Here is a 21,930-nt window from a genome sequence, read left to right as displayed (position 1 = left end):
CAACAGTCTCTGAATCTTGAGAATTTCCTGTTGTATCTTTAGCTCATTGACAAGAGTCTCTGAATCTTGAGAATTTCCTGTTGTATCTTTAGCTCATTGACAAGAGTCTCTGAATCTTGAGAATTTCCTGTTGTATCTTTAGCTCAACAGTCTCTGAATCTTGAGAATTTCTTGTTGCATCTTTAGCTCAACAGTCTCTGAATCTTGAGAATTTCCTGTTGTATCTTTAGCTCAACAGTCTCTGAGTCTTGAGAATTTCCTGTTGTATTTTTAGCTCATTGACAAGAGTCTCTGAATCTTGATAATTTCCTGTTGTATCTTTAGCTCATTGACAAGAGTCTCTGAATCTTGAGAATTTCCTGTTGTATCTTTAGCTCATTGACAAGAGTCTCTGAATCTTGAGAATTTCCTGTTGTATCTTTAGCTCAAAAGTCTCTGAATCTTGAGAATTTCTTGTTGTATCTTTAGCTCAACAGTCTCTGAATCTTGAGAATTTCCTGTTGTATCTTTAGCTCAACAGTCTCTGACTATTGAGAATTTCCTGTTGTATCTTTAGCTCAACAGTCTATGAATCTTGAGAATTTCCTGTTGTATCTTTAGCTCAACAGTCTCTGAATCTTGAGAATTTCCTATTCTATTTTTAGTTCATCAGTTTCTCAACATTGAGTTCTTCCTATACTATGATTAGCTCAGCAGTGCCTTAATTATTTTATTTTTATAACCCCACAAACAAAGTTTAGGGGGGTATATAGGAGTGAGCTTGTCTATCGGTCGGTTGGTCTGTCTGTCTACATGTCTGTCGGTCCGTATTAAGTGTCTGCTCTCTAATTCAAGTTGTTTTCATCCGATCTTCACCAAACTTGGTCAGATTTTTTATCTAGATGATGTCTAGGTCAAGTTCGAATATGGGTCATGCCGGGTCAAAAACTAGGTCGCGGGGTCACTTAGTGCGTTTTAAACATTGAGCATGGTGTCCGCTCTCTAATTTAAGTAGTTTTCATCCGAGCTTCACTAAACTTGGTCAGAAGTTGTATCTAGATGATATCTAGGCCAAGTTCGAACATGGGTCATAACAGGTCAAAAACTAGGTGACCGGGTCACTTTGTGCGTTTTAAACATTGATCATGGTGCCCGCTCTCTAATTCAAGTAGTTTTCATCCGATCTTTACCAAACTTGGTCAGAAGTTGTATCTAGATGATGTCTAGGTCAAGTTTGAATATGGGTCATGCCGGATCAAAAACAACTTAGTGCGTTTTAAACATTGAGCATGGTGTCCGCTGTTTTTTGTGAAGATAACATGCAAAATATTCTGTGTCCATGTGGCATGTGGGGGTATTCGTCACGTCTGTGACAAAGCTCTAGTTTTGTTAAAAATGTTATTTAACATTTTAATTACTTTGTCAGGTGATTCTCTTTAGTTTATTGTCTTATTTGTTAACTTTTTTCATGAAAAACCTTAAATATGGACCAAGTTTGAAAATAAAAAGATTGTTATCTTTGATTTGAGATGCAGGTTCCGCATTCACCAACTCATTCTTAGACAACCTTTCCCACTTAGATACGTATTTTGACGCATTTGTAGTCACCTAGAAAGTTTAATTTATGTAAAGACCTTCCTAAGTAGATTCAAGTTTTTAATAGCTTCATTTTCAACCCTTCGTTACTGATGAGCAGCAAACAGCATAAAACCTGAACAGACTGCAAGTTACTCGCAGGCTGTTCTGGTTTAATGCTGGTTGCAAAAGCCATTTTCACTTTGCTTCTAATGTGAAAAGGGTTAAGAATAAAGAATAGACTTAGAACCAAGATAAAAAGGGCAAGCGTATGAATGTATACAGACTACCACTGGTGATTATGAAGGATGGTGTAGAAAGAGGTGGTTAATGCCAAGTTTGAGTCAAAATTAAAGCCATTCTTGAATGTTCAAATTAACAAAATATTCTTAAACTTAAGTTTAAGATTTGTTTGGTGACCACTTGCCCTGAGATTTGAATCAAGTCACAACTTCTGTATTCACATTTTGTTATGTTCATACATATGAGATGTGCTCTGAGAAAGGGGGTTTAAGGGATGTGCGTAAAGTGCCGTCCTAGGGAAGACACTGTCTTTATTTATTTTCTGTTTAAAGAAAGTCTCTTCTTGACAAAATGTCAGGCAGAAAGTGTTGTCCCTGATTAGCTTGTGCAGACTGCAAGGCTTAGCCTGGACGACCCTTTACGCACATGCATTAAACCCTTTTTCACAGAGCAAGGCTCATATATAATCTATTTTTCCCAGATTTTTTTTATTTTATGAAACCCTTGAAATGCAAGATATGAACATTTCTATAGTTTCAGTCTTCTTGTTAATTATTGATTCAGGGAGTAATCTAAAATATACAACATATTTAAGAACCGTTGTAAAGCTGTGTATATGGAAACAATTGAAAGCATAGGATTAAATAAATGAAGTGAGGTCAAATCATCACCACCAGCAATATGATGACTGTTTGTGTGATTTATTCCAGGATTATTTTAGAGGCAGCCTTCAGCCTTCATAATCGAACGTTCGTTGACAATCTCGGCAGCATAATCATGTTTTCGGTAGTGGTGAGTAGAAACAGCATCAGGAAATAGACCGATTTGAGCTTAGTTTGGGGAAATTGGGGCTTAATGCATGTGTGTAAAGTGTCATGCCAGATAAGCTTGTGCAGTCTGCACAGATTTATCAGTGCCGCCACTTTCGGCTAGAGTATATTTCTTTTAAAAGAAGTCTCTTCTTAGCGAATATCAAGTTAAAGCAGAAAGTTTCTGCCCTTATTAGCCTGTGTGAATTGCACAGACTAATCTTGGGTGACGCTTTACGCAGATTTGTCCAGTGAGACTCAAAATTATCACATATTCTTGACATGACTTGTATTGAAGATAAGTTTATTCTGTGAGTCTAAGGAAGCCTTTGTTTGTGCCATCCAAAGAAACAAACCTTTAATCTACACAAACCAGGGATTCTATGAATTCCATCATTTTCTGTCATTTTTATGTAAATAAATGAAAGAAAAAACACAAAATAACGTTTCAAATTTTAATGATGATATAACGAACTTCAAAAGAAAGCCTTGTTTGGTGAAGAGTTTGCAGTATGAAAATGCTAATAACCTAAAGGGTTGGGATCTTGTCAATGCATACCTCAACCCTTTACCACTTAGATACGTATTTTGGCGCATTTGTAGTCCCTTAGAAAGTTGTATTTAATTTAAGACTTTTCTAACCGAATTCAAGTTTTAAAGGCTTCATTTCCAACCCTTAGATACTGATGAGCATAAACAGCATAAAAACTTAACAGACTGCAAGTTACTTGTAGGCTGTTCTGGTTTTAGGCTGGTTGCAAAAGCTATTTTCACTTTGCTTCTTACAGGAGAAAGGGTTAAAATATTGACCTTGATCCAGAGGGTCAAGATGGCATGTGATATTGGTGTGTCAAAGATTGGATTGTCCATGATATTGGTGTGTCAAAGATTGGATTGTCCATGATATTGGTGTGTCAAAGATTGGATTGTCCATGATATTGGTGTGTCAAAGATTGGATTGTCCAGTGCATGCAAGTTAACAGATTACAGTGTGATGAATGAAATAAGATTTGTAACAAACTTACATTCACTTAATAATAAAGTGAGAGGTTTCGGAGAGGTAGCTGTATAGGAAACATTAAGTTATTAGAAAGGCTGCATACCACTTTAAATTATGTTCTATATAAACTTGATGTCTAAATGATGGCAAGAAACACACTGTTAGCAATTCCTGTCAGTCAGTAACTTTTGGTTTAAATATTATTTAAAAAATTTGGTAAATATGCCTTATAATATTTGGGATTGACTTTGAAGTCCCTTTTAATTCTACAATTAACTGAACAAAATAGCTTGACTGATGTACATATGTTTACATGCTTGATAAGTGTTTGCAATTACTGTATGTTAATCCTGTTTGTTTATTTACATTTTTTCTTAAATAAAAATAATTACTAATAAATTTCAGAAGCCAAATTGTAATTGAAAATATTGAAATAAGGACCAACAAATACAACAAATAACATTTTTCCAATTTTATCTGTGATTGCCACAGAGTTTTATGGCTTCCAAAAACCTCTTTATTTAAGTGGTAAAACCAGCCACCTCTTATTGAAAACACTGCTAAAACAATAGCATGCAGTTATGAAGCTTTGCCCTAAACATGCCTGGTGTGGGAAGATGCATGATATGTTTGCTTTGTTTTTATTTATAGGGAACGGTGGTAGCGTGTTTTGCCATCGGTAAGTTATTTCCCTCTCAGTTATACAGTCCTATTGCTGATCAGTAATAATGATCAGAGTGTTCATGCAGATCTATGTTCTTATAAATGAACTTACCCTCTTCATAGCTTGATAAAATCTGCCTGAAGCCTAAACTAACAATAAAATATCAGTATGCTAGTATATTTATGTCATGAAGTATCAGATAAAATCTTATATTATGAATTAAGATGTATTTGTTAAAGAGCTAATTGCTGTAAGTGAGAATCCAATCTACATTTAGCTGTGAGAATCTAATCTACACTTTGCTGAGTTATTAACCATTCTACATTTAGCACTGGGAATCTTATCTACACTTAGCAGTGATAAACCATTCTACATTTAGCAGTGAGAATCTTACCTACTCTCAGCAGTGATAAACCATTCTATATTTAGCAGTGAAAATCTAATCTACACTTATCAGTGATAAACCATTCTACATTTGGCACTGAGAATCTTATCTACACATAGCAGTGATAAACCATTCTACATTTGGCACTGAGAATCTTATCTACACATAGCAGTGATAAACCATTCTACATTTGGCACTGAGAATCTTATATACACATAGCAGTGATAAACCATTCTACATTTGGCACTGAGAATCTTATCTACACATAGCAGTGATAAACCATTCTACATTTAGCACTGAGAATCTTATCTACACATAGCAGCCAAAACCATTCTACATTTAGCAGCGAGAAAGCTTACGCTCATATAGGATTGCAAGAATTTGTGAATAAGAAATGATTGGTTTTAATTTGTCATCTTTTTCTAGTTACCAATAATAAAGGGAAATGGGGTTAGTGAAAAACAAATACTGATAATTATGTAATAAATGGCATAATTATATCAATATGAAACTTGTTAGAATTGTGATTTCCAAAAGTATAGTTTCTTATATTATTAAATAGCAGACTGAGAATCACTGCTACATCTGTGACAAAACTGTGCATAGGTATTTATTGTCATATTAATGACAAATATGTAGTTTTATTTAGTTGTTGTTATGCTTTGTTAAGTTTTAACTTTTTTGTTTCAATTAATCATGTTTTTGACCAGATGATCGTTGGCAAACTTTTGAGGATAGTTACTGTCTTTTGAGAAAAATCTTTGAATGCTTCTTGTAATGGGAGGCTCACAATTTATTTATTATTTTTTAATGTGACATAAGTTAAAGAAATATCCTTGCTAGGTAAGGATAGATAAAAGAGTAGGAAAAAATCCTTGCTGGTATAGATGGACGAATTTGGAGAAAAATATTTGCTGGAATAAATTAAGGAGTAGGAAAAAATCCTTGCTTCAATGGCTTTGTATTATTATTGCAAAAAAAACACCCTTGAACTTCAATTGATCAAATAAATTTGATTGAAAAAGGTCCATTTTGGAATTAATCATGAAATGGGGTGAAAATCCTTGCTGTGATAAATCAAAGAGTGAGATATAAAAAATGCCAGGATTGATAATTGCTGGCGTAATTCAAGGAATAGTAAAAATTGTTGCTGGGATCAATAAAAGAATAGGAGACAATCCTTGAAACATCCTTGCTGGGGACATCAAGACAAGAAGACATATTGGAAAAAGATGGGGAAAGCCAAACTGTTGTACTATGTTTTGTTTATACCCCATGTTGTGATTGCAGGTCTGACCCTGTGGGGGCTGGCCCAAGCTGGGGCCATGGCAGACCCGGGGGCCAACCTCGTCCAGATCCTGGTATTCAGCTCCCTCATTGTGGCTGTTGACCCCGTTGCGGTATGCCTCCATTAAATGTTGTTGAGTTTTGATTTACAGTTCAATATTTAGTTTGAATGATCTTTGTACCGATAACAATAAGTATTAACAGTTTTTGTTTTGGTATTATTTTAAGAGCAACTATCTTCTGTCATTCGAATTTCATTGAGTGCTGCATCTATCTCTTTCGAAAATGCCATAAAATTGATCTTTGATCACTGTGAACATTTCATGACCATATTCACAAATGTGGTTGAGGTCTCCGTTGGGTTGTTGATATGGTGTTAGGTTGTTCTGGTTTTATAATGGATGCATATAGCCATTTTCTCATTACATCTGAGAGAGGGCTAGGGTCAGTTTCAGGTGTGAGCTATAAATATAAATCTCTCCTCTGTGTTCCAGGTGTTGGCGATATTCCAGGAGGTGGGTGTGAACAACATGCTGTACTTTATGGTGTTTGGAGAGTCGTTACTCAACGATGGGGTGACAGTGGTCTTGTACAAAGTGATGCAGACATACAACAGGATGGACACCATTGAGGCAGACCAGGTGGGCCAATATTTAAGTCGGGCTCTGGAAAAAGAGGGCTTAATGCAAGTGCGTAAAGTGTTGTCCCAGATAAGCCAGTGCCATCAACATAGGATTATCATAAATGACACTTTCCGCCTAGACTGAATTGTATTAGCCTGCGCAGTGGTCTTGTACAACATGATGCAGACGTTCCATAGGCTCTTGTATTTCAATTTCATTTTTCATATGAATTTAATATTTATTTTTTTATGTCATATCCTCCTACAAAATGAGACAACTTACACAGAGTTTACATGCATGCTTACTACTGTGAAACCATTTATTTTCGTCTGCACGAAATTTCGTCCTTTTTAAAAAATGACTATTTCTTCAGCACTTAAATTCACCCATTTCTGGTTTTGAAAAAAAGCGTCCGATTTGTTTGTAATGTTTGTAATACATGTAATATGCGGTTGCGAAAAAATTGTGCTGGGGAAAGAGGGGTGACACTTGTTATTTCAGGTGATAGTAACTGTCCCTTATTATCTTATGTCATTGACACGTTCTTTGTTATGATTAGCTGATAAGTGGGACTGAATAACCGTTAACGAGTGTTTTAAACAACGAAGCCAATTGCCAATTAGTCTTTTTCCATTACAATCACGGACAACCAAATACAAATCAACATGTTCTTTATTAATTTGTAATAAAAGCGCAGAATATATTTCAGTCAGGTGTTGTTCACACATCGTCATATTTTAATTGCGTTTAATAGTATTGTCTTTAATCCGTATTCGCCGCGTGTTGGCTGTATAATCTGCAAAACCCCTGAAAAACACAATACACACAATGGGTAATAAAGTTGTTAACAATTAGCGCTAATCAACACTATTATACCTAAACGAAGTCGACGCATTCGATACAGCCTTATTGCATTCGCGTTTTACAGAAAATGCCAGTTGTCAGTACACTGTATAATGTACACCCACCCCTTTGTGTCAAAACCGGATTTAATTTGAGTGTTAATAGTCGACTGTTTAATGTTCTTTGTACCAATACCATCCGGGTATCTGTACTATAAGTATACCAGTCTACAAACAAGGTGCGCGCTTCCGCATATGGGTATTCGGACGTTCAAAAAATTGACCTACGGTTTAGCGTTCACGCCGTCGAACGCAATTAGCAATATAACTCGTTTTTTTTCACTATTTCTTTATTTGCAAAAATACTAGTGGCTTATAACTTACCTTGCAATCTTTTTTTCACTCATTTTGCGAGTGTGCGAGTGTTAATTTCGAGCCCTGTGTATATGCGTGGATTACGCTGGTTTTAAATGCCTCATGCCTACGGTAATTCAGTCTTATTTGTTTCAAATATGGGACATGATTGTTCATTAGGATCTTGAATTCGTCCATCGGTCGAAGGACGAAAAAGACGAAAATTAATGTCTGACGAATAATAATGGTTTCACAGTATGTAACATTGTATCTCTTACAAGAAAAAGATATAAAGATTCTGATTAGTATGTGACTGCGGCACGCCTTTGTGCTTATAACCTTAAACTTATCATTGATTATAAGCAGATAAAATAATATACAGCAAATTAATTGTCTCTTTATTACATTTGAAATGGTCAAGGGTCTTGTGAATAGATTACCCATATAATGCTGATTTTGATGCTTTTTATTTGCTTGTATACAGCCCATGCATATTCTGAAGATATTTGTAAGCTTATAAGCTGCTTTCAGTGTAGAAATAGCAAGGGCTTCGTTTAATTTCACATTTTGCAAAATTAGTTCAAATGGACAGATTATCTTCTTATTTCTAATCGATAGAGTGTTAATAAAGATGAAAATCCTACTTATTAGATTGGGGTATGAAAGGCAGGAGGATGGTGTAAAATGGTTGTTGTCAGTGAAGTAAAAATTATTAGATTGGGGTATGAAAGGCAGGAGGATGGTGTAAAATGGTTGTTGTCAGTGAAGTAAAAAAAAATAATTTATATTAACCAAACATGGTATAGTGATAAAACATTTGTTAATGCACCAAGAGCAAGGTCACTGTTACTAAAATTTAAAAATATTGGTCCCACTCAAAAATAAGAAAATTGGTTCCCACTTTTTATGTCCCCCAGTCTATACTGGACATATTGTTATATAGACTGGGGGACATTTGCTCTGTCTGTTTGTTGGTTTGTTTTTATCACACTGTAATATTGGCCATAACTTTTGCAATATTGAAGATAGCAACTTGATATTTGGCATGCATGTGTATCTCATGGAGCTGCACATTTTGAGTGGTGATAGGTCAAGGTCGTCCTTCAAGGTCAGAGGCCAAATATATGGGGGTGGGATATTGTTTGTAAATTATAAAAACTTATTGTGTATGTTGCTTTGTGTGGGCTTGTTTAAATCTCTGTTGGTATGATGCACGAGATATTAGTTATGTTGGGCTGTATAACAAAAAGCTGTGTGCTTTTTAAGTAATAATATCTATATTGGTAGCAGTTAGCAGCTAGTAATAGGTCGTTGCATGAGAGCTATCAATCAGGTGTTAACAACATTTTTAAAGTAAGTGTTGTTAAAATTGGACAAGAATGGGATAACTGATGCAAAGTTTCGGCCATACAAGAATTGCAACTTTCTTAGTAAATTATGTAACAAGCATCATGGTGATAAATCTTTTAAGTGTCAGGGACTAGACAAACATCTTAATAAGCTGGAGTGTCAAAATCAGGGCATCACACTATGTAGTGTCACATATGGCTGTATTTCTAATTTTGTTAAAACCATCTATTTTAAAAAGTTAATATTTCTTTTGCAAGTGTTTTGTACAAATATATACTCAACTCACAAAATAATATTGTGCCTAAATTGTTGCATTTTGCATGCAGTAATTGTATACCATCATTGCATCCTGATGTTACAAGTCACAAGTAAAAATGTGTGATCATGCATATACATATTTTTGTTGTGCAAATTGGCATGAATATTAACATAACATTACTTTATAAAAATGTACTCATAAGACCCTGTCTATAAGCTTTCCCAACTGAGCACAAAAAGCTTCCAGATGAATTTTAAACTTATTATTGTCAGTGGATGCCTGTTGTTAGCAAAGAAAATCTACTGCAAATATCTTCTTAGTAACTTGAAAAGTGTTCCAATGTGTGGAAATTTCCCTACTTCTAAGTGTTTATAAAATGTTTATAATCCCTAACTTCAAACCAAGGTATCATGAATAAATGATTTATGCTACAGCTTCATGATATAATAAAAGGAACCTCTAGGCGTCATGTAAACTTTTGCTTTACATGCCTACCAGGCTTTACACTGCAACTTCTTGTACACAGGGGACTATTTCTTTGCCTTTCACTCTCAGCTAAAGGTCAATGGCAATTAAGACTTGTAGTCAATTTAAATTTTAAAATGTAAAATGTATCAAATCTTGCTATAGAAACCTTTCTTCAACTTGTTGGATACATTCAAGTTCACAATGACACTAACTTAGTATTCTCCATTTCTCCATTTACAGATACTGCTGGGTATAGTAAAGTTCTTTGTTGTCGTGTTTGGCGGCCTTCTAGTTGGTGTTGTCTCTGGGCTGTTGTCGTCATTCATCACCAAGTACACGAGCTCGGTCAAGGTTGTTGAGCCGATTATCATATTTGGATTTGCATACGAGTCATACATACTGGCGGAAATGTTCCATTTCTCTGGCATTGTTAGGTTGGTAACAAACAACATTGTTGAATCTTGCAGGCGAAACATTCTTATTTCCTTAGATTTCTTACAAATTCCATATAAATTAACATTTACTGCACAACAATTTATATTATTAAGACACTTATTTGCATAGTGATATGCGCCTATGTGTTTTTCAAACCATATGTTTCTTGCATAATAATTTGCAGAAATCCATATTTTGTAACATTTATGAAAGAATTATGCAATTCAGCTCCTTTTAAAAAATCCAATTTGGTCCTTATTTTATGGTCTACTCACATTTTCATAATGCAACAAGCAATAATCTACCATTCCTTACAGAAACTCCAAATAAGTAACCAATTGAACATAAAAACTACATTCATATAACTTGCAGATGCAATTTATCAATTATTTAATGTTTTTGTTTACATGCATAATAGATCTCATTTGTTGTTGTTGTTGTTGTCCTTTTCAGCATCATTGGATGCGGGCTGATGCAGATGCAATACGCTCTACATAACATTACAAACAAGTCCCAACTATGTGTCAAGTTCTTTGCTAAAGTTATCAGGTAAATACCGTATGTTCCCATGTATAGCGCGCCCCCATGTATCTTACTTGGTCTGAATGTTTATCATGACAATATCTAGGCCGAGTCTAACTTTGAGTCTTGTGTGTCCAAAAAACTGAATCACATGGGCAAATCTTAGCAAGAATTTGTTACATATATAGTGTCCACATTTATGACTACAGTACAGCTAAAGCGGCACAAACATAATCCGCGGCTACGCCACGGCCAGATTATTAGTCCGCGGCGGCCGAATCGTGTGTTCACGCGGCGTATCGCCGTGGCACTCGGCATCGATCCGCGCAACGACGCCGAGTCTGTATTTACCTCGCGTACTTTCGCGGAGTAAATTCGCCGCATACGTACTCGGCGGATCGAGTGAAAAGATATCCACCTACATGTACATACATGTATGTGTAGTGTAGAATTAATTACGCGCAACTGTTTGTTTCGTTCGATTATCATTATTAAATCTGTAATCCGAAACACACTTCCGAATTTTAATGCTAACGCGTCCTTTGGCAAATTCTAGCGTCAAATAAACAGTGCTAAAATATCCTTTGTTTCATAAAAAGCGCGCGAAAATTATGCAGACATGTAGAACGTCGTTTGGAAAGTTTGGGTGTATTTTGTGTTGTATAAATACATGAACATCACGTCAGGCGTAAATCGCGTGTTCAATGGGAAAAAAAACGCCCCGATTAGACGTTATTTCATCATCTCTATAATTAGTAACAAATGCCAAAATGTATTTGATACTTAAGGAAATATCGAGAATGTTTGTGTATCGTAAATATTTACCAGCATTTGCTTTAAAACTGGAATATATGGGATTATCGGGTAATTAGTAGCAATATTAACTGTATAATATGAACAAAATAAAACGTGTTTATATACGCATATTCAAACAATAGTTATAATAAGCTGATAATTAACAAAACTACAAATACGTCGTCACCGTCTTGATTATTGATGTGGCTTCAAACTGCTAATTTTCTCAGCTAAAATATAATAGCGGAATCAACATGCAATTAATTTATAAATCCACCATATGCTGGAGCCTTGACCACTTGTATGTGCGAAAACATAATTACGTGACCTTGTTTATGTGTGAAATACATACGCTACGGGCGGGAAACAAACTTAATAATTGGCCAGACACATTAACTATGCTTACATGTATATGCTAATACAATCCGCGCACAATAAATTTATTATGATTTTAATTATTATTATAATTGTTCTTTCAAAATTTGTCAACTACATGTAACTTATAATTTTAAAAAGATTTTTTATTTCATGATGCGCATCGACTCGGCATCATGTCGCGGATCGCGGCATGCCTCGGCGGACAGATGCGAAGTTTTGCGGCGAAATGTGACTTGCCGCCGCATACTGACGCGGCTTCAACGACTGACGCGGCATCGACTCATTTCGACTTGCCGCCGCGGATCGCGAAATACGTTTGTTCCGCTTTGGCTGTACTGTATATCTTCATGAAACTTGGTCACAATGTTTATCTTGACAATATCTTGGCCAGTTAGAAATTTTGGTAATATGGTGCACAAACTAGATCACTAGGTCAAATCTTTGAAAAAAAAGTCATACCATTATAGAAGATATAATACCATTATAGAAGATTGATTTATTACTTGACCTTGATGAAACTTTGTTAGAATGTTTAACTTTACAATTTCTTGTACAAGTTTGATTCTTGGTTACATGTGTCTTCAAATAAGGTCAGCAAGTATCAAACATCTTAGAAAACCCATATAACCACTCTCCAAGCTTCATGTATGGCTCTATCTTGGTTAAACTTGGTTAGTTTGTTAACGTTGACAGTCAAAGGCCATTTGCAGATCTGGGTAAATTTAGTGGAGTCAAAATTTTCACCAACTCAAGTCTTCGATGAGTATTGTACCTTGAACTTATGTGAGTTCTTTGGGGACATCACGCTCTGGCCTTCTTGTTGGTCTAAGAATAGCACCAATATTATTTCCTTGTTAATAGATTAGTCAGCAACATTTTTTTTGTCTTGTGAACCTTTTTCTATACCCCAGTAACAACTGGGACCATTATATTTCTTTTCGGAGACTCTTAATGTAACTTAACAATTTTCCTATTTACTTAACCTTTTCTGGCTCCTAAGCAAAGTGAAAATTATCGAGACAACCAGCATAAAACCGGAACAGCCTGTGACCAACTCGCAGGCTGTTCAGGTTTTATGGTGTTTGCTGCTCATCAGTATCTGTCCTAAATTTAATTGGATTTTCTAAGGGACTGCAAACGCATCAAGATGTGTATCTAAGCAGTTAAGAGTTAATCCTATAATCTTTTCTCTGTGCCCCAGTAACACGTCGGAGATCATCATTTTCCTGTTCCTGGGCCTCAAGACAGTCAACAAACGCCATGAGTGGAACACTGGCTTTGTTCTTTGGTCACTCCTGCTGTGTATCGTGTACAGGTTCATAAGTAAGTACATTTGTGCCTCACTCTGTGAAAAGGGAGTTGAATGCATGTGCGGAAAGTGTTTTCCAGACTAGCCTGTGTAGTCTTCACAGGTTAATCAAGGAACTCTTTTTTCAGTTAAAGGACACTCTTCCTGGCTTAAATACAGTTTAGGCGGAAAGTAACATCCCTGATTAGCCAGTGCGGACTGCACAGGCTTATCTGGCATGACACTTTAAGCACATGCATTGAATCACCTTTTCACAGAGTGAGGCATTATGAACAGGTTCTTCAGTATAATCATAAAACTGTTGCTGCAGCATTATGAATATGGTGTCCACCTAGCAACCTAGAGGCCACGGGTTTGATCGCCATTGTTGGAGTAGGGTTCAAGTATACCTAAAGGTCTCCAAGATGTAATATATATGATGTCCGCCTAGCATCCAGGAGATCACAGGTTCAATCCACATTGTTATTGGATGGTTCTTTCGATTTCCCCAAAAGACACCAAGTACTGGATTATTCAGCAAACAGACTAAAGAGCGTTTCAATAAGCTGTAGGTTTTTGTAGGAATCAAGCTATAATATAAAGGTTTAAATTTAGCACACTAAAGGTTTTGGTTTGTTTAGATTTTTGCTGTCTTTCAATCATTTCAGCTGCCTCATGCAAAAATGGGTCTTATGCCATATGTTGCCTGCGAAGCATTTTTACCAGCCTGCACATTTACGCAGTCTGATCAGGAGCTGCCCTGTCTATCATAAAGTCAGGCATAAAGTTTTCCTTGTCTTTTTAACAGACAGAGTTGCTGCTGACCATTCTGTGCGAATGAGCAGATAGCTTTGGAGCTATGATGGTTATATATGGCATAAGACCACCCATTTCTTTATAAGGCGGCTTAAATATATATAACAGCAGTTAACCTTCTTACATGTGTGTTTCATGATTGAGAAATTATGGTATGTACACTTGTGTTTCATGATTGAGTATATAGGCTGCCTAAATGTTTGTTTCATGATTGAATATTTACAGTATGTAAATTTGTGTTTCATGATTGAATATTTACGCTTTTTATGCCCCCCAGATCAAATGATCGGGGGTGTATTGTTTTTGGCCTGTCTGTCTTTCTGTCCATAAACTTTAACCTTGGTTAAAGTTTGATACTTTGCACTATTGAAAATAGCAACTTCATATTTGGCATGCATGTGTATCTCATGGAGCTGCACATTTTGAGCGGTGAAAAGTCAAGGTCAAGGTCATTCTACAAGGTCAAAGGTCAAATATCATTGTATTTTTCTTTCCTAAAACTTAACCCTTCGTTAAAGTTTGGTCATAACTTTTTTAATATTGAAGATATCAACTCGATATTTGGCATGCATGTGTATCTCATGAAGCTGCACATTTTTAGTGGTGAAAGGTCACGGTCATCCTTCAAGGTCAAAAGTCCAAAAATACAATCCAAGGGAAGTAATAAGCTTTCAAAGGGAGATAATTTCTAAACCTGCCAAATGATATATTTAAATTTTATTTCAAAGGGGTGTAATAGGGTGCATTGTGTTTCTGACAAACACATCTCTTGTTAAATTTGTGTTTCATGATTAAGTAAATACAGTATGTAACTTTGTGTTTCATAATTGAATATTTACAGTATGTAAATTAGTTGTTCATGATTGAATATTTACAGTATGTCATTGTTTGTTTCATGATTGAATATTTACAGTATGTAATTTTTTGTTTTATTATTGAATGTTTACAGTATGTAAATGTGTTTTTCATGATTGAGTATAAAGGGTAGGTAAATGTTTGTTTCATGAATGAATATTTACAGAAGTAAACTTAATTTTCATGAATAAGTATTTACAGAATATTAACTTGCTTTCATGATTGAGTATTTACAGTATGTACATTTGTGTTTTGTTATTGAGTATTTATGGTACATAAATTTGTGTTCCAGTTGTCTTCGTCATATCTTTCCTGATCAACCGCTGTGATAAATACAGAGTGAGAAAGATCAAACTGGATGAGATGTTTATGATTGTAAGTGGCTTTCTCTAATAGCTAGTTTCAGATGAGCCTCATTGTGGGTTGATTCATGTATCTTTAAAGTTGTCCCAGATTAGCATGTTCACACTGACTAATCAGGGAAGACACTTTTGGCCAAAATAGGATTTTTGCTAAGGAGAGACTAAATTTAAACAAAAATTTTTTTCGATGTAAGCTGAAAATGTCCATGGGATTATACTAAATGCACAAGCATTGATCCCTGTTTTACCTGTCAAATATGGCATTCTGAGTAACTTAGGTTTATTTTCTGGGTAAAAGTCTTTGCTTGTTTTATCTAAAAAAAAATGTTAGAAAACTTCTAGAAGGGAAATAAAACCTTTGACCAAAATTAACAAAGATAATAATATTTTAATAAGTCAACATAGGGATAATTACAAATAAATGTTCTGTGATAAACACAGGTATAATCAGAAATAGATAATCTGTAATAAATAATATTATATGAAAGGTCAAAAAAAGAGAAAAGTACGCCAACACAAAATGAAAGAGACTGTAAAGAGACAGATTTTTGTACTTTTCAAAAATGTTTTTGTCTGTCATTGGTTTGTCTGTCAGTCTGTGCTCATAAAATGTTGTTATTTGTTTGGAGAAAATTATTTTACAACCAGCTGGCAGGATGTTGCTTGGTTAGTCATTTTTGTGAAGATGTCTGCTTTCCACCTTTCAGAGTTATGGAGGCCTGCGTGGTGCCGTCTGCTTCTCATTGGTCGCACTGCTTGACAACAAGGAGTTCCCCATGAAGGAAATGTTTGTCACGGCAACGCTCTTCATCATATTCTTCACGGTGTTCATTCAGGTAAAAAAAAACTGAAAACAGAAAATTTCAATATCAAGAAGTGAAACTCCAGTAACAGGTTTTTTAAAAGAAAGTCACTTTTAGTGGAAATGCTGTTGATGTGGAAAGTTTTATCCCAGATCAGCAGACTACTCAGGCTTATCAGGGACAACACTTTAACCCTTTGCATGCTGGGTAATTTGTCATCTGCTAAAATGTTGTCTGCTGAATTTTTAAAATTAGCATTTTCTTCGATTTTTTTCAAAGAATACTATCAGAATAGTAAACAGTTTGGATCCAGATGAGATGCCACGTTCTGTGGCGTCTCATCTGGATCCAAACTGTTTGCAAAGACCTTCAAAATTCGGTTCCAGCACTGTAAGGGTTAAGGACATGCATACAACCACATTTTTCCAGTAAGTATCTCAAATCATTTTGCCGTGTATATTTGACAGGGTGGCACCATCAAGTTTCTGGTGAAGTTAATGCGCGTCTCCCTTGACAACAGCACCAAGGACATGATGATGTACCAGGAACTCAACGAACATGTGAGCAGTTAGGACATAGTCTTATAGTTGTAATACAGGACTCCTTTTTACCAACGAAATATAAAACTAAGTCTAAGAAGAAAGAATACTCTTAAAACTACTCTTTTCTATAAAAAGATGCATTATAAGTCTTATTTGGCATTTAAATCTAATAATAACATTATTTTTTGTTCAGAACAATTTTTTAAAATAATAATAATAGCCTCACTGGAGGCCTGTATATCTTCATATTCTGAAGTTTTTTGTTTTGGATCTGTTCTTTATAGACCGTTCCAGAATTTAGTCATTACCCAATTTTCTCCCCTGAATACCCTCCGTGTCCGCCATTATACTGCTGCTAACAACCGGTAACATATATACATGTAAGAGAGCACCGATTATTCAGCGGATTAATTCCTTCTTAATTCTAAGGCCGTCATGACATGACCTTGGTGGTATGAAATAAAGTTTTTCTGCCAGGGAAGATGTTACATTTGAAAAACATGCATTTTTAGGTATTTGTCTAGGAAAACTAACACATTGACATATTAAAAATAGCATTTGATTCAATTAAATGCAATATTTTTCATTTGATTATTTGCATCAATCTTAAAATCATGTAAGCCTTTGCATTCCAAGTTATGTCCAATATAGAATATCAGAAATTGTACACCGTAAAGATACTAGCCCGTTAAATTTAGGAAAAAATAAAGTATTTAATAATTATAAAATTTACGTAAAAATATTTAACGTATTTAGCGGGTATCGGTTAATTAAAACTACGTCATTCCGTATGAAGATTTAATGTTACGGCATGCACAAACGACATCATAAAAACAAGAAATTACCTTTGACACCAACAGAGGTAAAAAATGTTTAAAAAAAATATGTATATAAATATAGTTTTATTTTGGTACTGATACACACATCATGGTAAAATAAAAACAAATAGATACATACTAACAAATACTGATGCATGACTAAGTAATACATGGCATAATATAACAAATAAAATATGTGTGTTAAAATGTTATATAATTGTCACTCATACTCACTAATAACGAGCTTTCAATATACATGAGTACACAGTTCAATTTGCATAATGTGAAGTTGTGTTTTTCAGTTGTATGTTAATATTCCTCAATAGCGTCATTCTTTGTACAAAACCATCAAATTAAAATTACATGTAAATACCATCATGTACTTCACTTTTAATAGGGCTTTGTTGTACGTTTATTTTAAATGCACCCCGTAAAAACTTTCTATCACTCATTTGTTTATCACACTAGCGTTATTCATATGTTTTGCGTTACTGCAAAGACCTATAAAATACATTTTTAGTATTTTTAGCTGTATAGCTGTTAAATGAGTCCAAGATGAAAATCTATTCAACTAGATATATTCACATTCTCTTCATTATAATTCCATATAATAACCTAAAAGATCGTCAAGATCAATATCACTCTCTCATGATAAAAAGTTCGTTTTTTTACCTGACATGATTCCAGCTCACAAAATTTAATTTAAATCCAAACAACAATTTTTTTATCTCTGATTTCAATTAGAACAAGAAAAAAAAAGGAAGGCGTATCAAAACTATCATACTTAATATAATATGTTATGATTTTAGAATATAGAGATTTACCAATTAAGACCAATTACACACAATTAGCGGTAATTAATTCCGCGAGAATCTTTAATAAGTATTAATTTAAATATAATCTGCTTGATGTTGCGGCTACACAACAATACATGCATGAATTGTTTGTAACAAGTTACAAGTAAAAAGTCTCATCAAAGACTTAATATGAGCGACTGAACCGGCAAATTTTCGCCGATGATTACCACTTGATTACACCCACAAAAACAAATACATGAAAGCATTTTAAACATTTTATTTGTAACAATCAATCTCAACTTCAAACAATCATTTTAACAACAAAAATGTGATAATAGCCTGAAAATAATTAATTAAGTAATTTATTTATCCGAGATCGGCGAAGCGGGTATTCACTACATCTTTAGCTTTTGAAATCACAGACTCGCACAAGTTAGCAGAAGTGTAATGGCAGACAGTCACGTGACTGACAATATGGCGGCGGTCAATTTATCGATTCTGGAACGATCTATTCTTAAGTTTAAGAATTGGTTGGTGAATACATTTGAGGAGTAATGCCATAGTCTAATAGTTGTTATATAGATCTCTACAGCTTGACACAACTATCTAATCTCTTAAGATCAATTTACTTCATTGTAACCAATGGTTCCTGTCTCAATTTTTTTTAACTAAAATTGATTTATCTTTTAAAGTATACTTTTAATGGAGAAAATTTACAGTTGTTTTTTTTAATGTAAAATTTCAAAAATTGCACTTCACATTTCCAGAAATATATTGTGTCTTTGTATCAATGTAAAATGTTTGTTACACTACAGAAAAAATAGAAAATGGCTATGTGAAAAATAAATATAATAATCTTAATCTGAAGGAACAGAAATATTTAATAAGAGTGATAAAATATCATAAGAATTTCAGTTGTTTTCCTTTAACCCTTACCCTCTCAGAAGCAAGGTAAAAATGGCAATGTACAAACAGCATACAACCTGAACAGCATGAGAGTAACTCGCAGTCTGTTCAGGTTGTATGCTGTTTGCTGTTTATCAGTATTTAAGGGTTGGAAATGAAGCCTTTAAAAATTGAATGTAGTAAGAAAGGTCTTTAATGAATTGTTACTTTCTAAGGGACTACAAATGCTTCAAAATACGAATCTAAGAGGTAAAGGGTAAAATGCTTGTTACACTACAGAAATAAGTTATGATTAGATGTAGTTGTATATTTTATTAAAGTGACGCATAGTACATAAATAATCATTGTTATTTACAGCAATAATACGATCAATAGTATTATTAGCAAATATATATACAAAACATTGTACTACCCAGCCATATGAATGGCTTACGAGTCACTGAGTTGACATGTTATCAGTGTAGTCATAAAATCACATCAAAATAGTGCAGGAAAGATCATGATAATAAAAAGATTCTAATTGTTTAAAGTATAAACATTGATAGTTTAGATCAATAACTTGTGTCAATTATTAACAAGTGGACTTACAATCATAGTATTGCAAGTTCATGTAGAAATAACTAATAGTATTTACATAGGTAATATAATTTACATAATGATTTGTTTTAATTTATGTCGGATACATATAATGCTTCCGATCGTTTCACATAGCAATCTTGAATGAACAATGCAGATTTATAAATAAGTCTCTTATCAGTCAGCATACATGCTAGCCTCTCGTGATACGGGATGTTAGTTATGTTTGGTTTAATATTTGATACACAGTTATAGAATAATACAATCTTAAACAAAGGTTGAATGGACATTCAAATAAGAAATGGTATTCTGTTTTGACCTGATTGGGTTCTTTACACAGAAGGCATAGTCTTTCTTCGATTTTTAAGTTTCTAAACCGCCCGTTTTCAATCCGCAGGGGCTAGGTACCTGTTCTCATTTGAGCAATGTAAGATCTCAAGTGCTTTGGTAGTTGCATAGACACATAATTTTCACATCCAAGTTCGTGATTAATTTGCCGGAAAGTCCTGAGCTTGGGTTGGGATACGAGATCTTGTTGCCATTGGTCAGCATATATACGTGTAAATGTCTCTTTAGCATGGCACAGCAAATTGTCCAGCGACAGGTTGCTCATGGATTTAGTAGCATACAGGTCAAGTAAATTTAATTGTTCAAAAACACGTTTCACGTCCGAACACCATCCGTGGCTGTGTGCGTGATCCCACAAAAATACTTTCTTTGTAATTCTGTCATCTGGCATTTTGACGAGACGGTCCCATAGGCGGAGCATGTTCAAGTGATGTCGCATTGTGGGCGCTTGCCATCCAGTATCGCCATGTATCGCAAAGTTCGACGCATGTTTATGGACGCCTAGAAACGACCGGATGGCTCTGTTCTGTATTGTGTCACATTTTGCGTATTTTTTATACCCCCATACCCCAGAGCTGTAGTCCATCACCGGGATGACACTGGTGTCATAGAGTTTTGTAAAGTCGTTAAATGTAAGTCCATTTAATGCATTAGCCTTGTTTAACAAGCCACCAAGTGCGCGACCAGCCAATGCCGCTAATATATTTGCTGTCTCCGTGAAGTCAAGCGTATCGGTCAATACACAACCCAAGTATTTATAACTCGGTGTTACACTAATGATATCGTCTCCTTTTTTAAAGAGGTAATCAGTTTTATTTTGGCTTTGTTTTCAAAAGTGCACGATGTTCGTTTTTGTTGGATTAATTTTCATGCGCCAGTTTTAACACCAGTCACTCACTTTATTCAGCATGTTCTGTAAATTTTCCTCGTTTTCACTCAGGATAACAATGTCGTCCGCGTAAAGAAGTATGCATATATTTTTACTGTTAATCATGATTCCCAAGTTCATGCACTTCAATTCTATGGCTAAATCGTTTATGTATAGCCCAAATAGGGTAGGCAAAATTTTATTTCCCTGTTCTACGGAGCATTCTATGTCAAAGTAGTCCGTTATGTGCCCATTAACATCAACCCTTGCACGAGAAGTGCTATACAGATGTCGCAGTATATTATAGAACTGTCCTTGAAGGCCGACGGATAATAGTTTTGCCAGCAAGCAGTCTCTGTCAACCCGGTCAAAGGCCTTCATCATGTCAATAAAGCATGCATATGTCGGTAAGCCTTGCAATTTTCTATTTCGGATGATAGAACATAGTGTAAAAAGATGGTCTGTACAGGAACGCAGTTTCCTGAAGCCGTTTGTTCGTCCACTATTATATCGTTAGAGTCCAGATATTTTGTTAGGCGGCTGTTTAAAACGCTTGAGAGAATTTTGCTTACCGCCGGCATTAGACTTATTCCACGGTAGATGAGCGGTATACAGCGGTCGCTTGTGCTGCTTTTCGGTATTGGTTTAATGATGGACGATGACCTTAACGCGGGTTAACGCGGGCGTTATCCCTGTGATAAAACATTTGTTCAAGAGTTCATGGAGGAGCTTGTATGAGTTTTCATTTTTTAACACTTCATACAGGAGTAGGTCTTCACCACATGCCTTGCCATTTTTAGCTCATCTATTTTTTGAAAAAAAATTATGAGCTATTGTCATCACCTTGGCGTCGGCGTCGGCGTTGGCGTCGGCGTCCGGTTAAGTTTTGCGTTTAGGTCCACTTTTCTCAGAAAGTATCAATGCTATTGCATTCAAACTTGGTACACTTACTTACTATCATGAGGGGACTGGGCAGGCAAAGT

General features: G+C 35.1%; 1 protein-coding gene across 5 annotated transcripts in view; it reads left to right on the top strand.

Moving 5' to 3' along the window:
- The window catches only part of LOC127834131 (sodium/hydrogen exchanger 1-like), a 76,699-nt gene that overhangs the window by 19,437 nt on the left and 35,332 nt on the right, over window positions 1-21,930 (top strand). For all 5 annotated transcript variants that reach the window (XM_052359760.1, XM_052359761.1, XM_052359762.1 and 2 more), the window contains exons 6-15: window positions 2,508-2,589; window positions 4,258-4,285; window positions 5,946-6,055; window positions 6,437-6,583; window positions 10,079-10,272; window positions 10,727-10,822; window positions 13,170-13,291; window positions 15,220-15,302; window positions 15,997-16,125; window positions 16,560-16,652. In XM_052359760.1, the coding sequence (XP_052215720.1) occupies window positions 2,508-2,589; window positions 4,258-4,285; window positions 5,946-6,055; window positions 6,437-6,583; window positions 10,079-10,272; window positions 10,727-10,822; window positions 13,170-13,291; window positions 15,220-15,302; window positions 15,997-16,125; window positions 16,560-16,652 (1,084 nt within the window). The remainder of the gene's footprint in view (window positions 1-2,507; window positions 2,590-4,257; window positions 4,286-5,945; window positions 6,056-6,436; window positions 6,584-10,078; window positions 10,273-10,726; window positions 10,823-13,169; window positions 13,292-15,219; window positions 15,303-15,996; window positions 16,126-16,559; window positions 16,653-21,930) is intronic.

The sequence above is a fragment of the Dreissena polymorpha genome, chromosome 6 (genome assembly GCF_020536995.1).
Source record: "Dreissena polymorpha isolate Duluth1 chromosome 6, UMN_Dpol_1.0, whole genome shotgun sequence".
Classification (NCBI taxonomy): domain Eukaryota; kingdom Metazoa; phylum Mollusca; class Bivalvia; order Myida; family Dreissenidae; genus Dreissena; species Dreissena polymorpha.
This window is presented reverse-complemented; position numbering and strand designations above follow the sequence as displayed.